Source organism: Bipolaris sorokiniana (assembly GCF_000338995.1).
Source record: "Bipolaris sorokiniana ND90Pr unplaced genomic scaffold COCSAscaffold_11, whole genome shotgun sequence".
In the NCBI taxonomy this organism is placed as follows: domain Eukaryota; kingdom Fungi; phylum Ascomycota; class Dothideomycetes; order Pleosporales; family Pleosporaceae; genus Bipolaris; species Bipolaris sorokiniana.
The window spans coordinates 600,059-618,170 of record NW_006911905.1 but is presented as its reverse complement, the minus strand read 5'-3'; the positions used below and the strand labels follow the sequence as shown (position 1 = coordinate 618,170).

The window sequence follows — 18,112 nt, the reverse complement described above, 5'->3', positions numbered from 1 at the left end:
TCTCAATCAAACGTGTCCATTCCTCCTCTTCGCCTCTTCAAGCGCCACACGCAACCGCTCCTCCTTCCCACCGTCTCCATTTCCTTTATTTCCCTTGTTTCCCTTATTACGCATTTTACTCGCAACCAACTCCCTAATCGCCGCCTCATCACTTTCCAAAACCCTCACTCTCCTCGTATACTCGTCCACCAACTTCTTCTCCGCTTCCTTTTTCTCAGCCTGCAACTCGCTCACCCGCGCCACACCACTCTTGTCGCTTTCGGCCTGCGCGATCGCGGCGTCTGCGGCGGCGCTATTAAGTTCGATTTCGAGGTCGTTAAAGAGAGAGAGTAGTGCCTTGGAAGAGTGCTTGAGGGCTTCTAGGGTAGAGTGAGCGTGGGAAAGGGTATCTGCGTCGCCGGTGCTGTCATCCAGACGCTTGATAGTAGCGAGTATGTTGTCGATCTCGTTGTGTTCGGTGCTCAGAGCGTGAACAACGATATCTTCTACGAAGCTGACGAGGTGGGTGATACGTCGTTCCTTTTCGCGCTTGGCGTTAAAGACAGCCTGTTTCTCTGCGGCTTCGAAATGCTTTTCTAGGTCTTTCATTGCGCTGATTTTGCCGGCGGCGTAGAGAGGCTGGATCTCGGTTTTCTTGTAGAGGCGGTCGCGCTCAGCAACGATGCGGACGATGCCTTCATGTCGCTTTTCGGCTTGCTTGTGTATGTCTTCTAGGAACTCGAGACAGTCTTCGGTGCTGGGGGGATCATTGCCTTCGAGACTCCTGATACCGGACACGGACGTTTGGAGGAGATGCTGGGCCTCGTCGTATAGATCCATTAGCTGCTTGATTTCTGCCTGAAGCCCGTTGTAGACTGGGTTGAAAACGGTCTCCATGTAGCTCCTGTACTCCTCCTGCACCTCTTGTGTTTTGAGCTCTACCTCCTTTTTCTTGAATTCTTCCTCTAATTGTTTCATTTCCGCATATGAGATTTCATCATTGTTGAACAGATCGTCATTGTGCTCCTCGTTCTCTTCCTGGCGCTTTTGACGTGCATCCTCATTTTTCCGCCGGTTGAGAGATGTTGTCTTCTCCCATGTACCCATAAGCTCTTCCACCTTGACCAGACCATTTCCTACATCTGATAGTTTGGCTCTGAGCTTCTGGATTTGGCGGCTAGGCCCGCCCTCAAGCTGTCGTGGCAGAAGTCTGGTGAGGTATTTGTTCGGATCGTTTTCGTGCGGAGGTGCGACTGAGGTTGGACTATGTGATTTTATATTCAATGGAGGAATAGAGTTGTCGCCCGCATTACGGGGAGTGTTGTTTGCAGATGCATGAGTATTCGGCTCACCCGCTCCAAAAAAGATCTCATCATGATCCTTGTGAAGGCCTAATGACGAAACTCCGCTTGGTGTGCTCATGAAAGACATCGTTTGCCTATGTCGCAAGAGTGGGGGGTCTTCAGGGTTTCTGTTTGGCGGCACATAGGCTTTATATTGTGATTGTGATTGTGATTGTGATGGTTCTTCAGGATTAGACTGAATCGGCGTTTTGTTCATGTCGTCATCGATTGAACTCGTTGGAGTCAGAATAGTGGTGGATTGCACAGAAGGCGCAGCTTGGGGCTGCGTCTGCGTAATATCCATAAGAGGTAATGTTGGTTTCCGCGATATTATGGGCCTTCCACCTGGACTATAATCATAGTCATCATGTTGCGCTACGTCCGGCACGACTTGCAATTTCAGATCCCGTCTTGCACTAGAGCTATTTGAGTTGCTATGTAGTTCCAATTCTTGCTCAGGTTGTATCGAAGCCGCCGGTTCAACTGTTGGAACTTGAGGCGGGGCGTCGAAAAGTGGTATTCCTCTGAAACCCGCCTCAGCTTTCACGAAAGTCTTGAATATCTTAATCTTTTCTTGGACCTGTGGCTCCATTGCCTCGCTACGAAGCATAGCGATGTACCTCTCTAATGAGCCTACATACCACGGATCAAGGTCTGGAATGAGATCTGCTGCAGTTGGCTTCGGCAGCTCCTTCGTCTTTTCGTCTTCGAGTTGGCGTCTCAGCTCGGCAATAGTGTTGTCGCGCTCTTCGAGGTTATTCTCCTTCCCCTCCATGTCTTCTTTCAGTCTGTCGATAGTTAGACCTTTCTCTTTGACCACGGCCTCAGAATTAGCACTAGCTTGGTCTGCTGTCAACCTCATGCTCTCAAGTTGCGCTAAAAGAACATCCCTCTCATCCGCTGCGTGGCTATTTGCGGCCTTGAATTCAGATTCAAATTTCTCTCTTTCAGCCTTGAAGACCTCGGACTCGGTGCGGCGCTGATCAATCTGCTGTTGCAGCTCTGCCCGCAATTGGTCGATGAGCTCGTCTCTTGCCTTGAGTTCTGCGGCATAAACGAAGCTAGTAGGGCTCGCCATACCACCTGGTTGCACTTCGTGCAAGAATTTTGATTGAACTGGGGCATGTTGATTCGAGGGCGACGATGCTCCCGTGAACCGATCTCGAGGATGGCGTGTACTCTCTGTGGGTTTAGGGGTAGTTCTCAAGGGCGCCACAATCGCATCTTCTACAACGAAACCCTCAGGTGTAGAACTTGGCGAACGTCGTTCGCTAGGGTGTGCCATGACGGAAGGAGGTGTAGGCATGTATCTGTCTACTGAATCACTTGATCCTGGGTGTGTGGGGTATACTGCAGGACTTGGGAAGCCGTGTGTTGACGGAGGGGACGGAACGTGGGCTGGCAGTTCAATGCTATCTGGTTGGGCAATCTCAGTCCCTTTTCTCTCCGGCTTCGTACGAAAAAGGTCTTCGTCATCAATCTCCTCACTGCCACCCAAGCGCTCCCAATCCGAGGGGCCGCCAGCGGCCAATGCACTGAATGTTGACTTGTCGTCACGCGGTGGAGGCGGTGTTGAAAACTTTTGTATAGTAGGTTTTGGAGACACCGTTTTGTTTTCAGCACGTTGGGCACAATATTTAGCGAAAGCAACGGAGTTTATAGAATCGGCACGGCTAAAGCGCGGATTCTGCCCAGGGGGGTAGCTGAGACTGGGTCGATTGGATATTGGAGATACCGGCTGACTGTTTGGACGTGATTCGTAGGGACTTGATGAGATGGGGTTAGTTTGGTTAAATGAATTGGACTCCTGAGCTGGTTGATTTGGCACATGAGAATGCTGCTGGTTGAAATTTGGGGCTTGGGCTGGCTGTGGTGTCTGTGGAGTTTCATAAGATGTTTGTGCAACGTGATGGTTGTAAGCTGGATCTGGAGGCGGTGGGGGCTGCCACTGATTTTGAGGCTGTGTCTGTTGTGGAAAGGAACTGGCCTGCTGGTCATAAGAAGTTTGTCCGTACGTCGGCGGTTGTGGTTGCTGATGATATTGACTTGGTGGATGCTGTGTCTGCGCAAATGACTGTTGCTGCTGCTGGCTAGCAGGGACGGCTTGGCCTTGGTGTGGTTGCTGTTGATAGCCATGCTGCTGTGGTAGGAACTGAGTTGGTGTTTGCTGCGATTGTACAGGTGTCTGTGTCTGCGGTGGGTACTGGGTCTGTGCTTGATGTCCGTAGTGATGGTACTGGGGTTGTTGATTTTGCGCAGCTTGTCCCGTCTGCTGTCCAACGCGCGGCGGAAGCGGTGGAGGTTGCCCTGCTTGATAGGAAGGCTGTGTACTCTGGTTTCCCTGCACGTAAGAATTCTGATCCACAGCCGGCCTCGTGTAAGTGAACTGGTTTGTATCTCCCTGGAGTGGTTGTTGCTGTGCCTGCTGCCATGTTGGGGCATTTGGCGGAGGAGGGCCATGAATACTGTTTGTTCGATTGCCATTAGGTGACATATACTCTTGTGCGCTTGTTCCATGCATAGGTGGTGAGGCATATGCTGGCTGCTGTTCGTTTGGAATGACATTTGCATGGGCTTGCTGAGAAGCCACAGGTGGAGCATTTGGGGTTGAGGGTGTCTGAATTGCACCATATATCGAACTTGATCTTCCCGCATGTGGTGGCGGAGGAGCTACATAGGGGTATGTCTGCTGTAAAGGACCCTGATTAGTGTATCCGCCTTGTTGGGGTTGAGGTGTGAAGTTGGCATGCTGCTGAGGCTGCTGGGCCCAATTGTGCTGCTGCTCTTGTCGTTGCATTGCCGCCGCAAAGCCGTATGGTTTCGGGGGAGGAGGGGGAGGCACATCTTGTTGCTGAGCGTATGACTGCCGTTGTGCGCCTGATATCGCCCCATATGTGCCCGGATTGTATCCTCCCATAGTTTGAGGTTGCGATTGGTTCCATGGGCTCGACGTCTGAGTTGGCGTGGACGTGGACGGAGTCCATTGACTGTGCGGTTGGGGAGCAACAGACTGGTATCCTTGCGAAGCTGTGGAAGCATCTGTTAGCTATTGTTATAGGCGTTTGGTAGCTTCGGTCTGCATGTGCATACCTCCATAGCCCGGTGGGGGCGGCGGTACTGGCGGGGGCGCGCTCTGTTGGCCTGCGAAGCCCGTTGCGCTTCCTGGCTGTTGGTAGCCAGATGCTTGTCCGTAGTTCTGCATGGCGCTGTCTTCACCGAGATCGCGCGCTGCAACAAGAGCTGAGGGGTCTGCGTGTACGATTAAGCTCGCGACAAGTGTAGTAGCACACAAAGGAGCACAAGGGAGGTACTAGCAATGGATCACAAAGACAGTGAACAACGATGAGATGGCATTAATGAGTCGCGTAGATACAAGAAAGCAAAACGACAGGTTCTCCAAATCCGTGCTTCGTATGCATGAGGCGCAAGGCCGCCTACTAGAGTCAAAATGTACGCAAAGTGGCATGGTGTCGCAGCCACGACATGTGGTTCGCTCGGTCTCAGCCTTGCCGCTTTTGGCACTACCGTTAATACTTACAGCCCCCACTCCTCAGCCGCACCGCTGGTGCCGCTGCTCAGCAATGTATGCAAGAACATACTCTACATCTTTTGCAGTCGCCACTAGAGTCTCTTTCTCCTGCACGCTTTTCGGCGCGATGCGTGTCAGACCCCCAGCTGTACTCAAAGTCATCTGTGCCGAGTTAGCACAATGTTTGCACCAAGTTTGTTTGTGAAACCTACCATGTCCCAACGATGATCACCAAGGCTATCAACATCAGACTGTGGCCCCCTTGGTGCTGAAATCAGCAGTTCCAGTGAAGCGTACTTTCCTTCTGTCAACCTCTTTCCTTGATGCGGCAACCGCTTGTCAGTATGCTTTGAACCAGATCTCTCATGTCCCGGTGGAATCTGGTAGGTTCTCGGTGACCCCGCTTTCTTCACATGGCTTCTTTGCACTATAGTGCTATCGTTAAAAGACTCAAAGTCAATTGGCAGCTGAACAGTCGAGGATCGAACTAGCTCAGAAGGGCTCTCAGCATGATTGGTTTGTGTAGTGACAACTAGCACATGGAAGACACGGTCTTGTAAAAGATCACGGCCAGCGACCTTTGGCATTTCGTGAAACATCTGGAAGACTGTATTGTGTTAGCAAAGTTCTTATGACGACACGCAGGTCCAGTAGATTGGCAACAAGGCTAGCAAAACCTATATACCCTACTGTCAGATATAACTTACTAGACATCTCTACATTATGTATTCTTTCCTCGTGCTTTGATGCACGCAAAGCAGTGAGCAAGTCTTCTCGATCCCATGTCAGAAGCTCAACAGCATCGAAGACACTGGGCGTATAAACATATTCATTATGACTGTGTTCTCGTGCAAGCAAGTGCGCCAATTCAGAAAACTTGACATGCGAATCACTGTGAGTGGATGTTCTGGCTAGCCAGCGCTCTTGGTTGATTGTAAGGATGCGTTTCTTAACCGAGATGGGAACTGGAAGTTCCTTGTTATCTCCAGTGGCGTTTAGTGGAGGCATCAGCACACTCCTATTCCGGGGACTCCAGATTCCGCATTCTTTCGGATCTTTGTCAAAATCAACTTGCTCGATTTCAGTAAAGAGACTGTTGAAAAATTGAACCAAACTCGTCCTATGGTCTGACGCCGCATTCTCGTACAAGGGATGGTATGGTAGATCTAGTTTCTCCAAGCGTTTAAGACCCAGGTATCGTCGTAATGAGTGCGGCACTGTGACGTTTGCAGCGGCCACGGACGCATGGCCAGTATCAGCGTCTTCCGCGGAATCGTCTGGAGACGCCACTGGCTCGGATTGGACGGGATTGGTAGACATGCCGAAGCGCTCTCTGTTGAAATTCTGGGCAGCGGAGCGGAGTCTTGGAAATGCACGAGGCTGTAATGGGAAGTCAAGGCGTTATGCTAGACACAGTCGCCTTGCAGCGTTCGAGGCCGCGGGCGCTTCGATACCGGTCTAGATCTCAGTGGTACGATGAGTCATGTGATACAAAGAGAAGTCACCAGGACTGCCAATCACAATCAATTAGTGTGGCTTGTACGGATTTTTCACATACATACATACTTACAGATCTAGTAGTCAAACCCTCGATTCGCGCATTCCTAAGCGGTTGACAGCTGCCGTGGATAAAAAAGGTGGTATAGCGATTGCAACTGGGATACTGGCAAAGTGAGGCGTATCTGCAAGGCCTAGGATGTGCTTAGATGATTGACTAGAGTGTTGACAATAGGATTGAAGCTGTGACGCTTGAGCCAGGATGATGGCTAGCGTACAAAGGACATGGAGATGGCTGTGATTGGCTAATTTTTAGTTGTGCGACACCTGACAGCATATCTTTTCGAAGGGAGTGGGCGCACATCGAATCTCAAAGACAGAAACGAGAGCATGATTTGGGTAACTCGATCCGAGAGGCGAGATGGCCATCACGATGAAAAATGCAATTTAGGTAGTGCGGCGTGATTGTGGGTTTGCGGTCTTGATTACTCAACAGTGTGAGCCATGGCTTCTTTGTGCCGCAACCATGCTTAATAGTACACATTACAAAAAGTAGTACGATTACGAATCCCAGTAACTGGCCTTTCCCATTGGCTGTACATGGAGTGGTTTGAAATACATGGGGTAGAGTAAGAAGCTGGAGAAGAGAAAACGGACAACTCAGGTCGCCTCTGGCTGATCGGTGGTAGACTGCAATATGATAGCCTTGACTTGATGGAAAATAATACGACATTGGGGTGCATGAGCCGCTGCCGCTGTGTAAAGTAGACTAACCTCGAATGCCGGGTGCCGAGCAAGAGGCTGACGCTCCGCGGAGGCCAGGGACACGGAACCTGTACCGTGGACCCTCACTGAAGCCGCATGAACGTTGCACGGCTACCAACGCGTGGACATTATGTATATCCTTAGCTGCTGCTGGTTGAAACTCTGGTTCGGAAGGATTTTCACGCCATACGGTTAGCCAGCAATGGGTGTGCTGATGATGGGCCCTCCATTCGCTGAGATTGTTCATCGGTATGGATTGACACAACGACATGACATTGCTCCACAAGCCTGCATGTATCCTGGTCCAGAGCCATCCATGCACAGGCTTGAGCGCGGCCAGATCCCAGTCAACATGGGGAATATCCATTTTCAGCATCCTAGGCCTGATGCTAATGCTGTAATCAGCTGAGGAATTCCCCCCAGCGGCTGTGGTAGGTCAATAGGCAAAGCAATCTGGCAATGGTCCTCTGCATGCATAGCGTCGCGTCCTGGGCGGGAACCAGTGCCAACATCAGATGCACCCACTCGCGACGCGATCAAGGATAGATATCATTTGATGCCTGGGGTTGAAAAGAGGGGCCAGCGAGGGTCTTTTGCTGTGTCGAAGCTTCTGGTGTGAGTGGGGAGGGGAACGTCATCTAGCGACCGACTCGATGGTGCCTTGTCGATCGTTGTGACCACATGTACTCGACATGAAAGGGTACCGACTAATGATACTGGTTCCCGACTACCTCTGGACCCGGGACTTCACGTGACGCACAGACAGGATCCTGGTAATCGATCCACGATCAGCATGTCAAATATCCCATATAGGCTGATCTAGCAAACATGTGAAATCCACCCAATTTGCTATGCTATTCTCATGACCGAAACATGCGCAAATGCAGTCTCCATGGCTAAACTATCCATCGAGATCCGCTCCATCTGGGCCGGATCCCCAGTGGCAAGCTAGTCGAGTGCATAAGCCAATCTATTGCCACGCTTCATTTGTCACGCCATGTGGCACGCTTACCAAAGTCCTTTTTTCCCTAAGCACGGCTTATTACACCCACGTACGTAGTGTACATGGCTCTCTCAGCCAATCTGTTGCCTTGTGTCAATGATTCGGCTAAAACCATCTATATATGTACATGTACATTTGATATCTGTGTACAAACTCCGCGCGATCCGCCAACTACATACAGAGCTAACTGCGCCGCGGATCCCTTTTCCGTCGTGGTATATTTCGTCAAATTCAAAACTCCTGGGGCGCTAGCATGTCCAAACCGACTGCCTTGAGGCGACATCCCTCCACATGTGCCCATCCTCTCCTCTTCTAAACCGGCCCGTCGATCCAAAATCTTACCCTTTATACACAAGATAAATCTTCCTTTTCCCCGTATGCTTACTGAGTATCCAGAAAGCCAACTTATTGCCTCAGGGGTATCTTCTTGTAATATCAAATAACAAAAGTATGAAAACGTAAAGCGTCTCCGCTAATGGTTGTTTGGCCCGTGTGCCATGGGCTTAAATAATTCCCAACTTGACCGATTACGCGAGCCGTTGCAAATATTAGTCCAGCAGGCCATGCAGCGTCTACTGGTTGAGGCACCAAATAACCCATAATGTGTGTCGTGTGTACCGTGGCGTGGTCGTCAAATTAACAATCAAGGCGATCCTGCGTTGACCGCTGCATCCTCATCCGCTACTCTCGCCGCCAACTCTCCTGCTCTTACTAGGACTGCTAGTGGACCTTGTGTGCGGTAGTCATGTGAGTGGAGAGGATAATGCGACGCCGCCATATGTGTCATGGGCCGGTCTAGTGGCGAAGGTGAAGGCCCTATACTTGGGATTGGCTGGGGAAGCATACGCATTGTCTTGCTAGGATCAGCAGGTAGGGCCTGCTCAGGATAGCTCGGTGTGAGCACCCCTTGGCCACTGTGACTACTCTCCGAGGACAAAGTCGTGTCCTCGTGACTGAGGCGTGGAAGACGAGTGGTGTCCCGCGGTGCTCGACGAGAGGGAAAATCTGCTGGCGCTTGATAACGAGATGGGTATGTATACGAGGGTGGTGGTGGTGGTGGTGGTGGCGTTGATGAAGATTGGTGGTTGTTGTCCTGATTGAATGCAGATTGTTGGTATGAATTCGAGTCGAACGGAGTCCTAGTATCCCGTACGGAACTGATCACAGCTGGCTCAAAGATGCCGTCTCTTCCTATGACTGCGGAACGCGGTGAGGCGGAAATTGGCGAGAACTGTTCCCCTGATCTGGGAGAATTGAACCCAGAGAGCGAGCGATTGGTCGGCGATGTGGGTTTAGAGGTATAGGTAGGACCTGCAGGAAGACGCGAAGGGCCGGGGGGTTGGTTGGGATCTGACTTTTGTTGCGCGAGCGTGTTGCTATCTGGCTGTGTGAAACTTGATCTTCTGTTTGCTGCTTGGTCATTTTGTTCATTGCTATCCGCCAGGGTTGAAGTGCTCGTCTCTGTATCCAGTTTTGAACGCTTGCCTTCTGCATATGTTAATACTCCATTGTTTCGAGTATATAGCGCGAGTGATGTACCTTTTGTTGGAACTGAGTGCTTTGCTTTGAAATCTTCAAGATACTTCTGGTAGGCTTCATATTGCGGTGTTTTCTTGTATTCGGCCAATTCCGCATAGTACTTTTCCTTGGCGCCATTGGCTTGTCGTTCACAGCCTTCGCGCTCTTCCGCGGGTAGGACTTGCCATTTCTCGCCAACCACTTTGGCAATCTCGGTGAAGGATAGATCTTGTCCCTTTAGGGACTCCCTCACCTCTGTAATTGGGTTAGCCATGGTCACAGTGTGTTGGGATGATACTCACGATTTGAGAAAATGACATAAGCAGATGGTGGGCGTTCTGGAGCATGCTCATCGGGCTGTATAAAGTTAGGAGAGTGTATAGCTGGTTTACATTGTACAAGTTTCAAACAAACCTTTGGATGTCGTCGGTATTTCCGCTTGGCACCTGTTACACCAGAAGAAGGATTGCTTGACTCCGGTTGCTTGGTTTTGCTTTCAGGCCCTGAATCGTCACTTCGATACGAGCCTGCAGTGCTTCCTGCTCGGGGAAGATTAATAGGAAGTGGCTTCTCGGATGACTGTCCGCGCGATTCGGCAATGGCCCGTTGTAGTTTCTTTAAAAAAAGATTAATGATACTAAACATGAGAGAGCAATACTGATGATATATATACATACCCGTCGATGACCAAGTTTTACGTTGAGGGAGCTCCTGCGCCGTTGTAAGCAAGGGTCTGCCGAGGGAGTAAGCAGGTGGAGGGTAAACGCACAGGTCGGATTCTGTGATGTCGAGCACTGTCTCCCAGGAGTCAAAGCCTTCGGCCACGAACACTTGGTGGTACTGGGACAGACCCAATCGCGCCAAACGGTCTTTCAAGTTGCTCATGTAGGAAGGCGTGGGCGCGACCGCGTAAGTAAATGTAGTGTAGCGACCGAGTGTGGAGAGACGTGGTAGTCAAGAAGGTTGGATAAGCCTACAGGATTAGGCGACTAGTGGCAATGGTATTGAGGATCGAGCGTGATCGATAGAGGTCGAGTATGGCGAGACTAGTGTACAGGGATGAAAAAGGAAATGCCCGAGTGTTGCTTGAGCCAGCGTGATTGGTGCGGTGGCGGGGCGAGTGCGGCGGATCGACTGGCAAGGAAAATCGAGGTTAGGGTCAAAGTGTTGCAGGGCGCAGAGGCGCAGAGAAGGGCAAGTGAAGGAAGCAGCAGTCAACGACTATGGCGCATGCCTGAGCGGTGGAGCGCAACGTTGGTTTGGGGTAGGTGGGTCCCGGACCGATACAGTCGAATTCTGTAATTATGTTGTGATGGCGGCAGGTCGAGTCTCGGCTACCGTCAAGGAGGGGAGCGGACGCAGCCTAGTATAGGCACGGCCAGAACAGCGGCCAACGAGAGTCAGTAAATGGCCGGGGCTCATTTGGCGCGTCCAGAGCTTTGCTTGGATGCGACGCGAACCAGAGACGCAGAGGACCCGGGTTGCGGTGAGCGTGGGCAGCTCCGGGTGAGAGCGGTGCAAGGCCCAATTGAGTGGGACAAGGCTAGCAGATCAGGCCGGGCGCAATCATGGAGGGCAATTGTGATGGGACGGGGGGTGGAGTCAAGAGGGTTACAGGTGCGGCGGATGACTGTGGCTGGTGCTGGCGTGGGTACTGGTAGTGGAGGAGGAGGATGAGGTGGGAGAGAGTGGAGACGGGAGAGGATGCGGACGAGGTGGACGAGGTATTAGTGATGACGATGGTAGGATTGTTGGTGGTGGTGGTGGTAGTGACAGCGGCAGCAATATTAGCAGCAGCAGGCGACATGGGAGAGGTAGGAGGGCAGGAAAATGGAGCGGAAAGAAGTGTGTAGCCCAGGCAGCGATAGGGTCGTCAGATGGTCGAGATCAGAGCAGGCGATCGGCGGGCTCGAGAGCAGGCCCGGACAGGGGATGCAGTGCAGAGGCAGCGGGCGCGTTCTCTCCGTTTCTGCGAGCAGCGAGGGCATGCGAGGGCAGCCAGGGCAGCCGTGAGCAACTGCAACGCACGCGCCAGGCTGGCAGTCGGAAAGCTCGCTGCTTGCGGGATATCTGGTGCGCCTATGACGTGGGATGGGAGGCTGCAGCGCGTATAGCTGACGGTGCAAAGGGTACAAAACATGGCAGGCCAGAACCATTGTCCATCAACGAAGCGCCGATACATCGGAATAGGCCCGGTTTGCGGGAGCCCGGCATCATCGCATCCATCCACGCTGGCCCCCATCACCCACTCTGCACACCTCCCTGGCCGTCCACGAGGCTGTTGACTGCTGCACCCAGGAAGCATGCAGTCGCTGCTCGACTCCCACGACGCTGTCTTGCTTGGGCGTGGGTGACGTCGGCTGGTGTACATGTCTGGGCGCCTCTCATCTTGGTCCTAGTACACAGTCTACTAGGTCTATTCAAGCATCGGCACCACCCACCAGCCGTAGTCGCCTGCCCCCGGCCGCCGTCGCCGCTGATTTGCCAGTCGTCGGCAAGCAGCACTGGCTCTGGCATGGCTCTGGCGGGCTCATCTTGCGACAACATGGCCCGCCTGGCCTGCCTGTTCCTCAGCTAAGCCACCACAGGCACCACAGGACTAAGTAGATCTGCGATGCGATGCAGCCCTGGACACTGAATGGGGGCGCTGGCAGCGGGGGGAAGGGGGGGTGGGCAGACACGAGCAGATGCATCGAGCTTAGCCCGGGCTGCATCGGCGATGGCAGACGGTAGAGATATCTATCTCTACTTTTCTCAGGCCACTGTCTTTTGGTCATGATGCGACTCGGTATGTAGGCCGTGGCGCTGTCTGGACCGTTGCAGCTAGTTCTCGTAACGATCAACGCGCCAGGCCAGGGGCGGAGAGGAGCTCTCGGCACTCTGCTCCGCCCAGTGACTATTTACCGTCGCCTGCCAGCCGTGCCATTGGGCATTGCTCGCCGGCAATGCCACCCTCACGCCCAAGGCGGAGCGGAACGCTTCTCTCACTTGGCTGGACTGGTCCTAAGCTGGCCTTCAAACGTCGCCTAGTAGTGTATGGACATGCGCCCAAGTGGGAGGCCTTGACAAGCTGCAGTCCTTGCACAATGCTTGTATCGGGTGGGTGCGTAGGGTGCATGTGTCCTTGAGTTGTGTATCACGGAGCAGAAACCGGGCCAAAGTGGGAGAGTGTGGTGTCATGTTGGACCCTGACCGATGTCATCGGCTTCGCCTTGGATCTGCTCCACCGTCGACATGGCAGCCACTCGCCCTTGCCTCCGTCCGCCATTGAGGGTTGCGGTTGCGGTACTTGTGGCCGCCGCCGGTGCCTTGCAGACGCGTTGCTGCTGCACTCACCTCACCCTATGCGACGGTCACGTGCCCATACAGAGACAATTGCTGATTCATGAACCACACACACATACATATGTATCCCATACATCCATACATACATCTATGCACGCTACCAAACCCAAAAGCCACGTGAACTGAAACGACCAAAATGCACTACTCTCTGCGTAGCCTCCCATGGGCTGGCTACCTTAGATGCTTGCGGCAGATGGCTCCGGACCAGTCGCACCAGCCGGCATGGTTAGCCGTGAATGGCAGGCGCCATGGCGAGTACAACACACTGATGGAAGAGACCGCGATGAAGCCGTTTACCATCATGTGAGCCCCAAACCCGGCCATCATCGCATTTTGCGGCGCTTGTCCATGCCGCTGTTGCCTGTGGCCCTACTCCTCCTCTAGCACCGTTTGGCCATCTCCTCCGGGAACCATCTATCACAGTTAGCATGGGACATCCTGGTCACGCTTGCTTCGTACCATGCAGATGTTGTTGCCGTTGAGCAGGATCTTGGGTAGCTGCACATTTCCCTCAGCCGGGTCACTGGCAGTCCAAATTAGCACACGACCATGCTGTCTAGACAACTCGACGTAGCCACGCACATCTCTGTCACGTTCTCCAGCACCATGTCTATGCCATGTTAGAAATGCACAGAAAAGTCTTTGGCCGCCTACTCACTGACGTAGTCGTCGAATCCAACTAGTTTACCCGTGAATTCTGCCTCTTGTCAGTCTCTTCACTCTCATCTCTGGCATCCAAGCACACCTTTTCCGCCATTCATGATGACCCAGATCTGCGAACCAACGCATTTGTCGATGAGTTCTGCGGCAGTCAGCGCCCGGCATGTAGCCCTTATGAAACTTTCTCACCCAGAGGCAATAGATTCTCGAGCGACATGGTGGCGTAGTCCGGTGTAAATTGGTTGTGTGTTGTGGTGGTGACTGGGTCGGATATCTTGGCGGAGAGGGCCATCTTCAAGACAGGCGGCGCGCTAGCCAACCAACATTCGCGAACAGGGTCCTGTCGCTCTTAGCAAGGCAACAGACGTGTTTTCTCGGCCACTGCTGCCGAATCAGCCTATCCAACACATACACACAACATTGGTGCCTAGCTAGAGCACTACCATGGAGTGCCATGCTCTTCAGACGACGCGCCCCTCTGCTGAGCGCGTCACACGTCTCTCGGTCTGTTTGCGATGAAGCCACACTTAGCATTACACGAGCAGTAGACCGTCATCACATACAGAGGTGCGAACAAGACTTCAGTTGTCATGTAGCACAGTACTAAAAGAGAAAAGAGATAGCGGTTCGCGACTCCCAAGACTATTGCACATGGCAGGAGCCATGCACGCCACCCCACCACGCCCAGCGCCCGCGCCTTCCTCCCCTACCACTTGCCAATGGAAGCGGGGACGACCGTTCACCGCAAGCAGCACGCGCATTCGAGATATGCACCACAACTCTGGCCCGACCACGCATTCTTCTCCTCCTCTTAAACAACCTACTACGAGCAATGGAGCGACCACAACCGAAAACAAGCCCTCTCCGCTACAAGCGTTCGCTGCGCCATCTGTGAGACCTCGCCCGTAGTAGACTCATACAAACCATTGACTTGTTTCCAGCGAGTGGGATTGTGGGACCCGTCATACGGGTTACGCTTTGCGACCACATCACAAGCAGAGACACGGCAGTCCGCTCCCGTTCCTCCAAGCACGAAACCTTTACCCAAAACCGAAGCCAGGTCATCAGAGTCGCCTAGTACCAAAGACGATTCGACACACAGTGGTAGTGACTTGGGGCAAGATACACAGTATAGTACAGAAGATGGCGCCTGTCCAGCGGGAAGCCAGTCGTCATATCGCGTTGAGTCTACAGAAGAACTAGATTCCACAGACACGTACGAAGTTTCTTCGCAAGACGAGTCCGAGCCCGATGTCAGCGAAGAAGAGGAGTCAGATGCCAGTGAGGATCTTGCCTACCAGATCCCAGAAGACACGCTACGTGCCGCAATGCTCGCTTCGCCTAAAACACGTGCAAGTTACTGGAGTGCGAAGCTGTATCAAAGCCCAGACGGCGAGTCGCTTTCAATCCATTATTGTAAATCTTTCGATGTCGCTGAGAGAGTTGCCCAGTACTTTTTGAAAGAGAAGGTTGTAGGCTTCGACATCGAGTGGAAACCTTATGGAAATCCGCATGCGATCAAACAAAACGCTTCATTGATCCAACTTGCATGCGAGGATAGGATCGCACTGTTTCATATTTCTCTGTTTTCTGGGTACAAGGTCGAACAGCTCATGCCACCTAGTTTGAAAGCCGTCTTGGAGTCACTAGATGTCATCAAAGTAGGGGTGGCTATCAAGGGCGATTTCAAACGTGTGGAAAAGTACCTTGGAGTTCGGCCACAGGGTGTCTTTGAGCTGAGTCGCTTACACAACCTTGTTGAATGGCATGAGGTTGATCCTAGCAAAATCTCAAATAGACTGGTCAGTCTTGCTACCCAGGTGCTTCAACACCTGCAGTTGCCCTTGTACAAAGGCGAGCAACTAGAAGACGACGAAGACACTACATCTAGTGTCCGGGAAAGCGACTGGAGCCTCCCGCTGAATCTGCAACAAATACATTACGCAGCTGCTGACGCGTACGCCGGATTCCGGCTTTACCACATATTGGAGCGGAAACGGACTCGGTTGACACCAACACCTCCGCCGGTAATGCTTTGCGACTACGACAACAAGCCTGCCCCCCGTGCCAAAAAGCCACGTAAGAAAGCTGGAGCAACCGCCAAGGTCAAAGAAGCTATTGACAGCGACTCGAACTTATCAACCGATCCTGCGGAAGAGGAACAAGATAGCGATGAAAACACCCAAGGCTATGAAACGGCGCCAGAAGAACTTATGGATAGCCATGAACTCGAAGATCCTACACATACAACAACTCACCCACTCAAAAAAGACAAAAACCTTGGAGCCAGGCAGGCAGAGAACACAGAGCTAGTTGAAGATAGTAATCTGGAGTCTGAAAATGAAACTTCTTCCTCGTTCAGGCGTGTAGGACGGATCAATATCTTGTCATTGAACGGGGCTGATGTGGGCTATCCGGTATTACCACAACTATCGCAGGAGGACACTGAAGCGTCTCAGCCTAACGAAGTTTCAGCTGACACCGATGATGAATATGCGGATGCAGAACTCGAAGAAGCGCTTGGACACATGACGCTCGATGATGCCGGCAACTTGAGAGAGGACGTGGAGGTTGTCACTCCTGAGCAGACTGGCTCATCATATGGCTTAGCGACTGAGTGGGCGCAGAATTTTGCTCAATCTACTATTCCGCTGCCCGAATCACCGGCTCCCCCTCGCATCCACGCAACAGTTTCCCACCTCCGTGCCTATCATCTATGGCATCACCAGAGAATGTCAGTGGATGAGATTGCGCCATTGGTGCAGAACCCGCCACTCTCGCACAGCACCGTCAGTAACTACATCCTGCAGGCAGTAACGCTGGAGAAACTTGAATACGAACAGGACTTGCTTAAGAGGTTGATACTGGATATGCCTTCAGGTATGAGGAAGGGACGGTGGAAGGGGTTGGCGGAGAAGGTCGGGGCGTTGGGTTAGGTGGGCCTCGTTTCTGTTGTACTGTGCATGTACACACACATAGTTTGTCCAGATGTTGCGACGAATGCCAAAATAGCTGTTGATCATGCGCTCCTTTCTCGGCATTGTGTGCCGGCGAATTGCCAGCTGTACGCCCAAGTGACATACTGCACAGTAAGCACAAAGGCATAATTGACACGTTTCGAAGCATCGTAACTTTGGCCTCGATTCAGGTACCGCAGCCGTAAGCTCAGGGTCCAGGTGCCTGGCCAATGCCAGTCGAGTACCAGTCCCGCACCCCCCCGCATGCCGGCCGCGAAACTGCGGTGAGGATCACCCATCCCTGCAAGAAACCCCTCCAAATTGTATCGCGACCCTCGCTGCAATCTCTAGCATTATACCGAATTTTTCGCCTCTTGTTGGTTACTTTGATCAAAAGCCCTGGTCTTGACCCATCTTACTTCACAGAAGACTTCCTACACGTAGCAATCATGGCAACTGCAGCTGCTGTATACCCCCCGCTTGACCAGCGCCCGGTCAAGAACACAGTCCTACTCTTCGATGTTGACGACACACTCACAAAGCCCCGTCAAGTGCGCTCACCCTCTAATGACATATCCTCTACCAGCAGCTAACATGGCTGCAGCTGGTGAGCCCTGAGATGCTTCAAATGCTCTCGGAACTCAGACACAAAGTTGCTATTGGCTTCGTTGGCGGCTCCAACCTGGCCAAGCAGCAGGAGCAACTTGGGGGAGCAGTCGATGTCACATCGCTGTTCGACTATTGCTTTGCTGAGAACGGACTCACCGCCATCCGAATGGGCGAGACCCTGGCCAGTCAGAGCTTCATTGCCTGGATTGGTGAGGACAAGTATAAGGCGCTGACCAAGTGGTATGTCGAAGCCCGTAGTTTTACAAAGCATTGCTGACCCCAAATCACAGGATCCTTCACTACATCGCCGACCTCGATATACCCATCAAGCGTGGTACTTTTATCGAATTCCGCAATGGCATGATTAACGTTTCCCCCATCGGCCGTAACGCCTCGACTGAAGAGCGAAACGAGTACCAAAAGTACGATCTCGAGCACAAGATTAGAGAGACCATGGTCGCAAAGCTCAAGGAAGCTTTCCCTGACTACGGCCTTACCTACTCTATCGGCGGCCAAATCTCGTTTGACGTTTTCCCTACTGGCTGGGACAAGACCTACTGCCTGCGACACATTGAGGCAGAGAAGGACATTTCAGGAATTGTCTACGACAAGATTCACTTCTTCGGTGACAAGGCATACGAGGGCGGAAACGACTGGGAGATCTACAGCGATAAGCGGACCATTGGACACAAGGTCAAGAACCCAGATGATACCTACGCACAGCTACAGGAGCTGCTGAAAAGCTTTCAGTAGGCGCAGTTGCTTATGAGAAATGACGATTTATTTGACCATACTATGGTCGACGAGTGTGTTTGCTTGCACCACGTATCTGAGGAAGCACCGACGATGTGACAGGTTAAGAAAAAGACACGACCCAAAAACATCTGATTAATAACACGATATATCA

The 18,112-nt window shown here is 52.3% G+C and overlaps 6 protein-coding genes across 6 annotated transcripts; 2 read left to right on the top strand and 4 right to left on the bottom strand.

Annotated features, from left to right (window-relative positions):
- Positions 1–6: 6 nt before the first annotated feature.
- COCSADRAFT_162491 (uncharacterized protein) lies at positions 7–4,524 on the bottom strand (the record flags this gene model as incomplete). The annotated part of the gene is made up of 2 exons (XM_007704127.1): positions 7–4,349; positions 4,413–4,524. 2 exons carry the CDS (start codon positions 4,522–4,524, stop codon positions 7–9), a joined length of 4,455 nt encoding a protein of 1,484 aa, XP_007702317.1.
- A 130-nt stretch (positions 4,525–4,654) lies between these two features.
- On the bottom strand, positions 4,655–6,592 carry COCSADRAFT_147223 (uncharacterized protein). The gene is made up of 4 exons (XM_007704126.1): positions 6,418–6,592; positions 5,559–6,361; positions 5,064–5,458; positions 4,655–5,013 (listed from the first exon to the last, which is right to left on the bottom strand). Exons 2-4 carry the CDS (start codon positions 6,169–6,171, stop codon positions 4,873–4,875), a joined length of 1,149 nt encoding a protein of 382 aa, XP_007702316.1. The 5' UTR covers positions 6,172–6,361; positions 6,418–6,592; the 3' UTR covers positions 4,655–4,872.
- Positions 6,593–8,575: 1,983 nt separating this feature from the next.
- On the bottom strand, positions 8,576–10,780 carry COCSADRAFT_226282 (uncharacterized protein). Its single transcript, XM_007704125.1, has 6 exons — positions 10,404–10,780; positions 10,312–10,345; positions 10,049–10,249; positions 9,937–9,991; positions 9,656–9,889; positions 8,576–9,601 (listed from the first exon to the last, which is right to left on the bottom strand). The coding sequence occupies exons 1-6, from the start codon at positions 10,517–10,519 to the stop codon at positions 8,760–8,762; spliced, it is 1,482 nt and encodes a 493-aa protein (XP_007702315.1). The 5' UTR covers positions 10,520–10,780; the 3' UTR covers positions 8,576–8,759.
- A 2,147-nt stretch (positions 10,781–12,927) lies between these two features.
- On the bottom strand, positions 12,928–13,904 carry COCSADRAFT_147219 (uncharacterized protein). Its single transcript, XM_007704124.1, has 6 exons — positions 13,829–13,904; positions 13,725–13,781; positions 13,638–13,676; positions 13,562–13,589; positions 13,439–13,502; positions 12,928–13,393 (listed from the first exon to the last, which is right to left on the bottom strand). Exons 1-6 carry the CDS (start codon positions 13,854–13,856, stop codon positions 13,349–13,351), a joined length of 261 nt encoding a protein of 86 aa, XP_007702314.1. The 5' UTR covers positions 13,857–13,904; the 3' UTR covers positions 12,928–13,348.
- A 398-nt stretch (positions 13,905–14,302) lies between these two features.
- Positions 14,303–16,575, top strand: COCSADRAFT_162487 (uncharacterized protein; the record flags this gene model as incomplete). The annotated part of the gene is made up of 2 exons (XM_007704123.1): positions 14,303–14,530; positions 14,581–16,575. 2 exons carry the CDS (start codon positions 14,303–14,305, stop codon positions 16,573–16,575), a joined length of 2,223 nt encoding a protein of 740 aa, XP_007702313.1.
- A 470-nt stretch (positions 16,576–17,045) lies between these two features.
- Positions 17,046–17,958, top strand: COCSADRAFT_95556 (uncharacterized protein; the record flags this gene model as incomplete). Its single annotated transcript, XM_007704122.1, has 3 exons — positions 17,046–17,147; positions 17,201–17,445; positions 17,496–17,958. The coding sequence occupies 3 exons, from the start codon at positions 17,046–17,048 to the stop codon at positions 17,956–17,958; spliced, it is 810 nt and encodes a 269-aa protein (XP_007702312.1).
- Positions 17,959–18,112: the final 154 nt, after the last annotated feature.

Excerpts from the sequence above, each read along its gene's own strand:
- COCSADRAFT_147219 (XM_007704124.1), bottom strand. The coding sequence starts at position 13,856 with ATGTCGCTCGAGAATCTATTGCCTCTGG. Across the intron at positions 13,590-13,637 it reads TGGATTCGACGACTACGTCA|ACATGGTGCTGGAGAACGTG; the intron begins GTGAGTAGGCGG and ends AACATGGCATAG. Across the intron at positions 13,394-13,438 it reads ACGGCAACAACATCTGCATG|ATGGTTCCCGGAGGAGATGG; the intron begins GTACGAAGCAAG and ends TAACTGTGATAG.
- COCSADRAFT_147223 (XM_007704126.1), bottom strand. The coding sequence starts at position 6,171 with ATGTCTACCAATCCCGTCCAATCCGAGCCAGTGGCGTCTCCAGACGAT. Across the intron at positions 5,459-5,558 it reads ACATAATGTAGAGATGTCTA|TCTTCCAGATGTTTCACGAA; the intron begins GTAAGTTATATC and ends AACACAATACAG. Across the intron at positions 5,014-5,063 it reads GTGATCATCGTTGGGACATG|ATGACTTTGAGTACAGCTGG; the intron begins GTAGGTTTCACA and ends AACTCGGCACAG.
- COCSADRAFT_226282 (XM_007704125.1), bottom strand. The coding sequence starts at position 10,519 with ATGAGCAACTTGAAAGACCGTTTGGCGCGATTGGGTCTGTCCCAGTAC. Across the intron at positions 10,250-10,311 it reads TAAAACTTGGTCATCGACGG|AAACTACAACGGGCCATTGC; the intron begins GTATGTATATAT and ends CTTTTTTTAAAG. Across the intron at positions 9,602-9,655 it reads GCACTCAGTTCCAACAAAAG|GCAAGCGTTCAAAACTGGAT; the intron begins GTACATCACTCG and ends CATATGCAGAAG.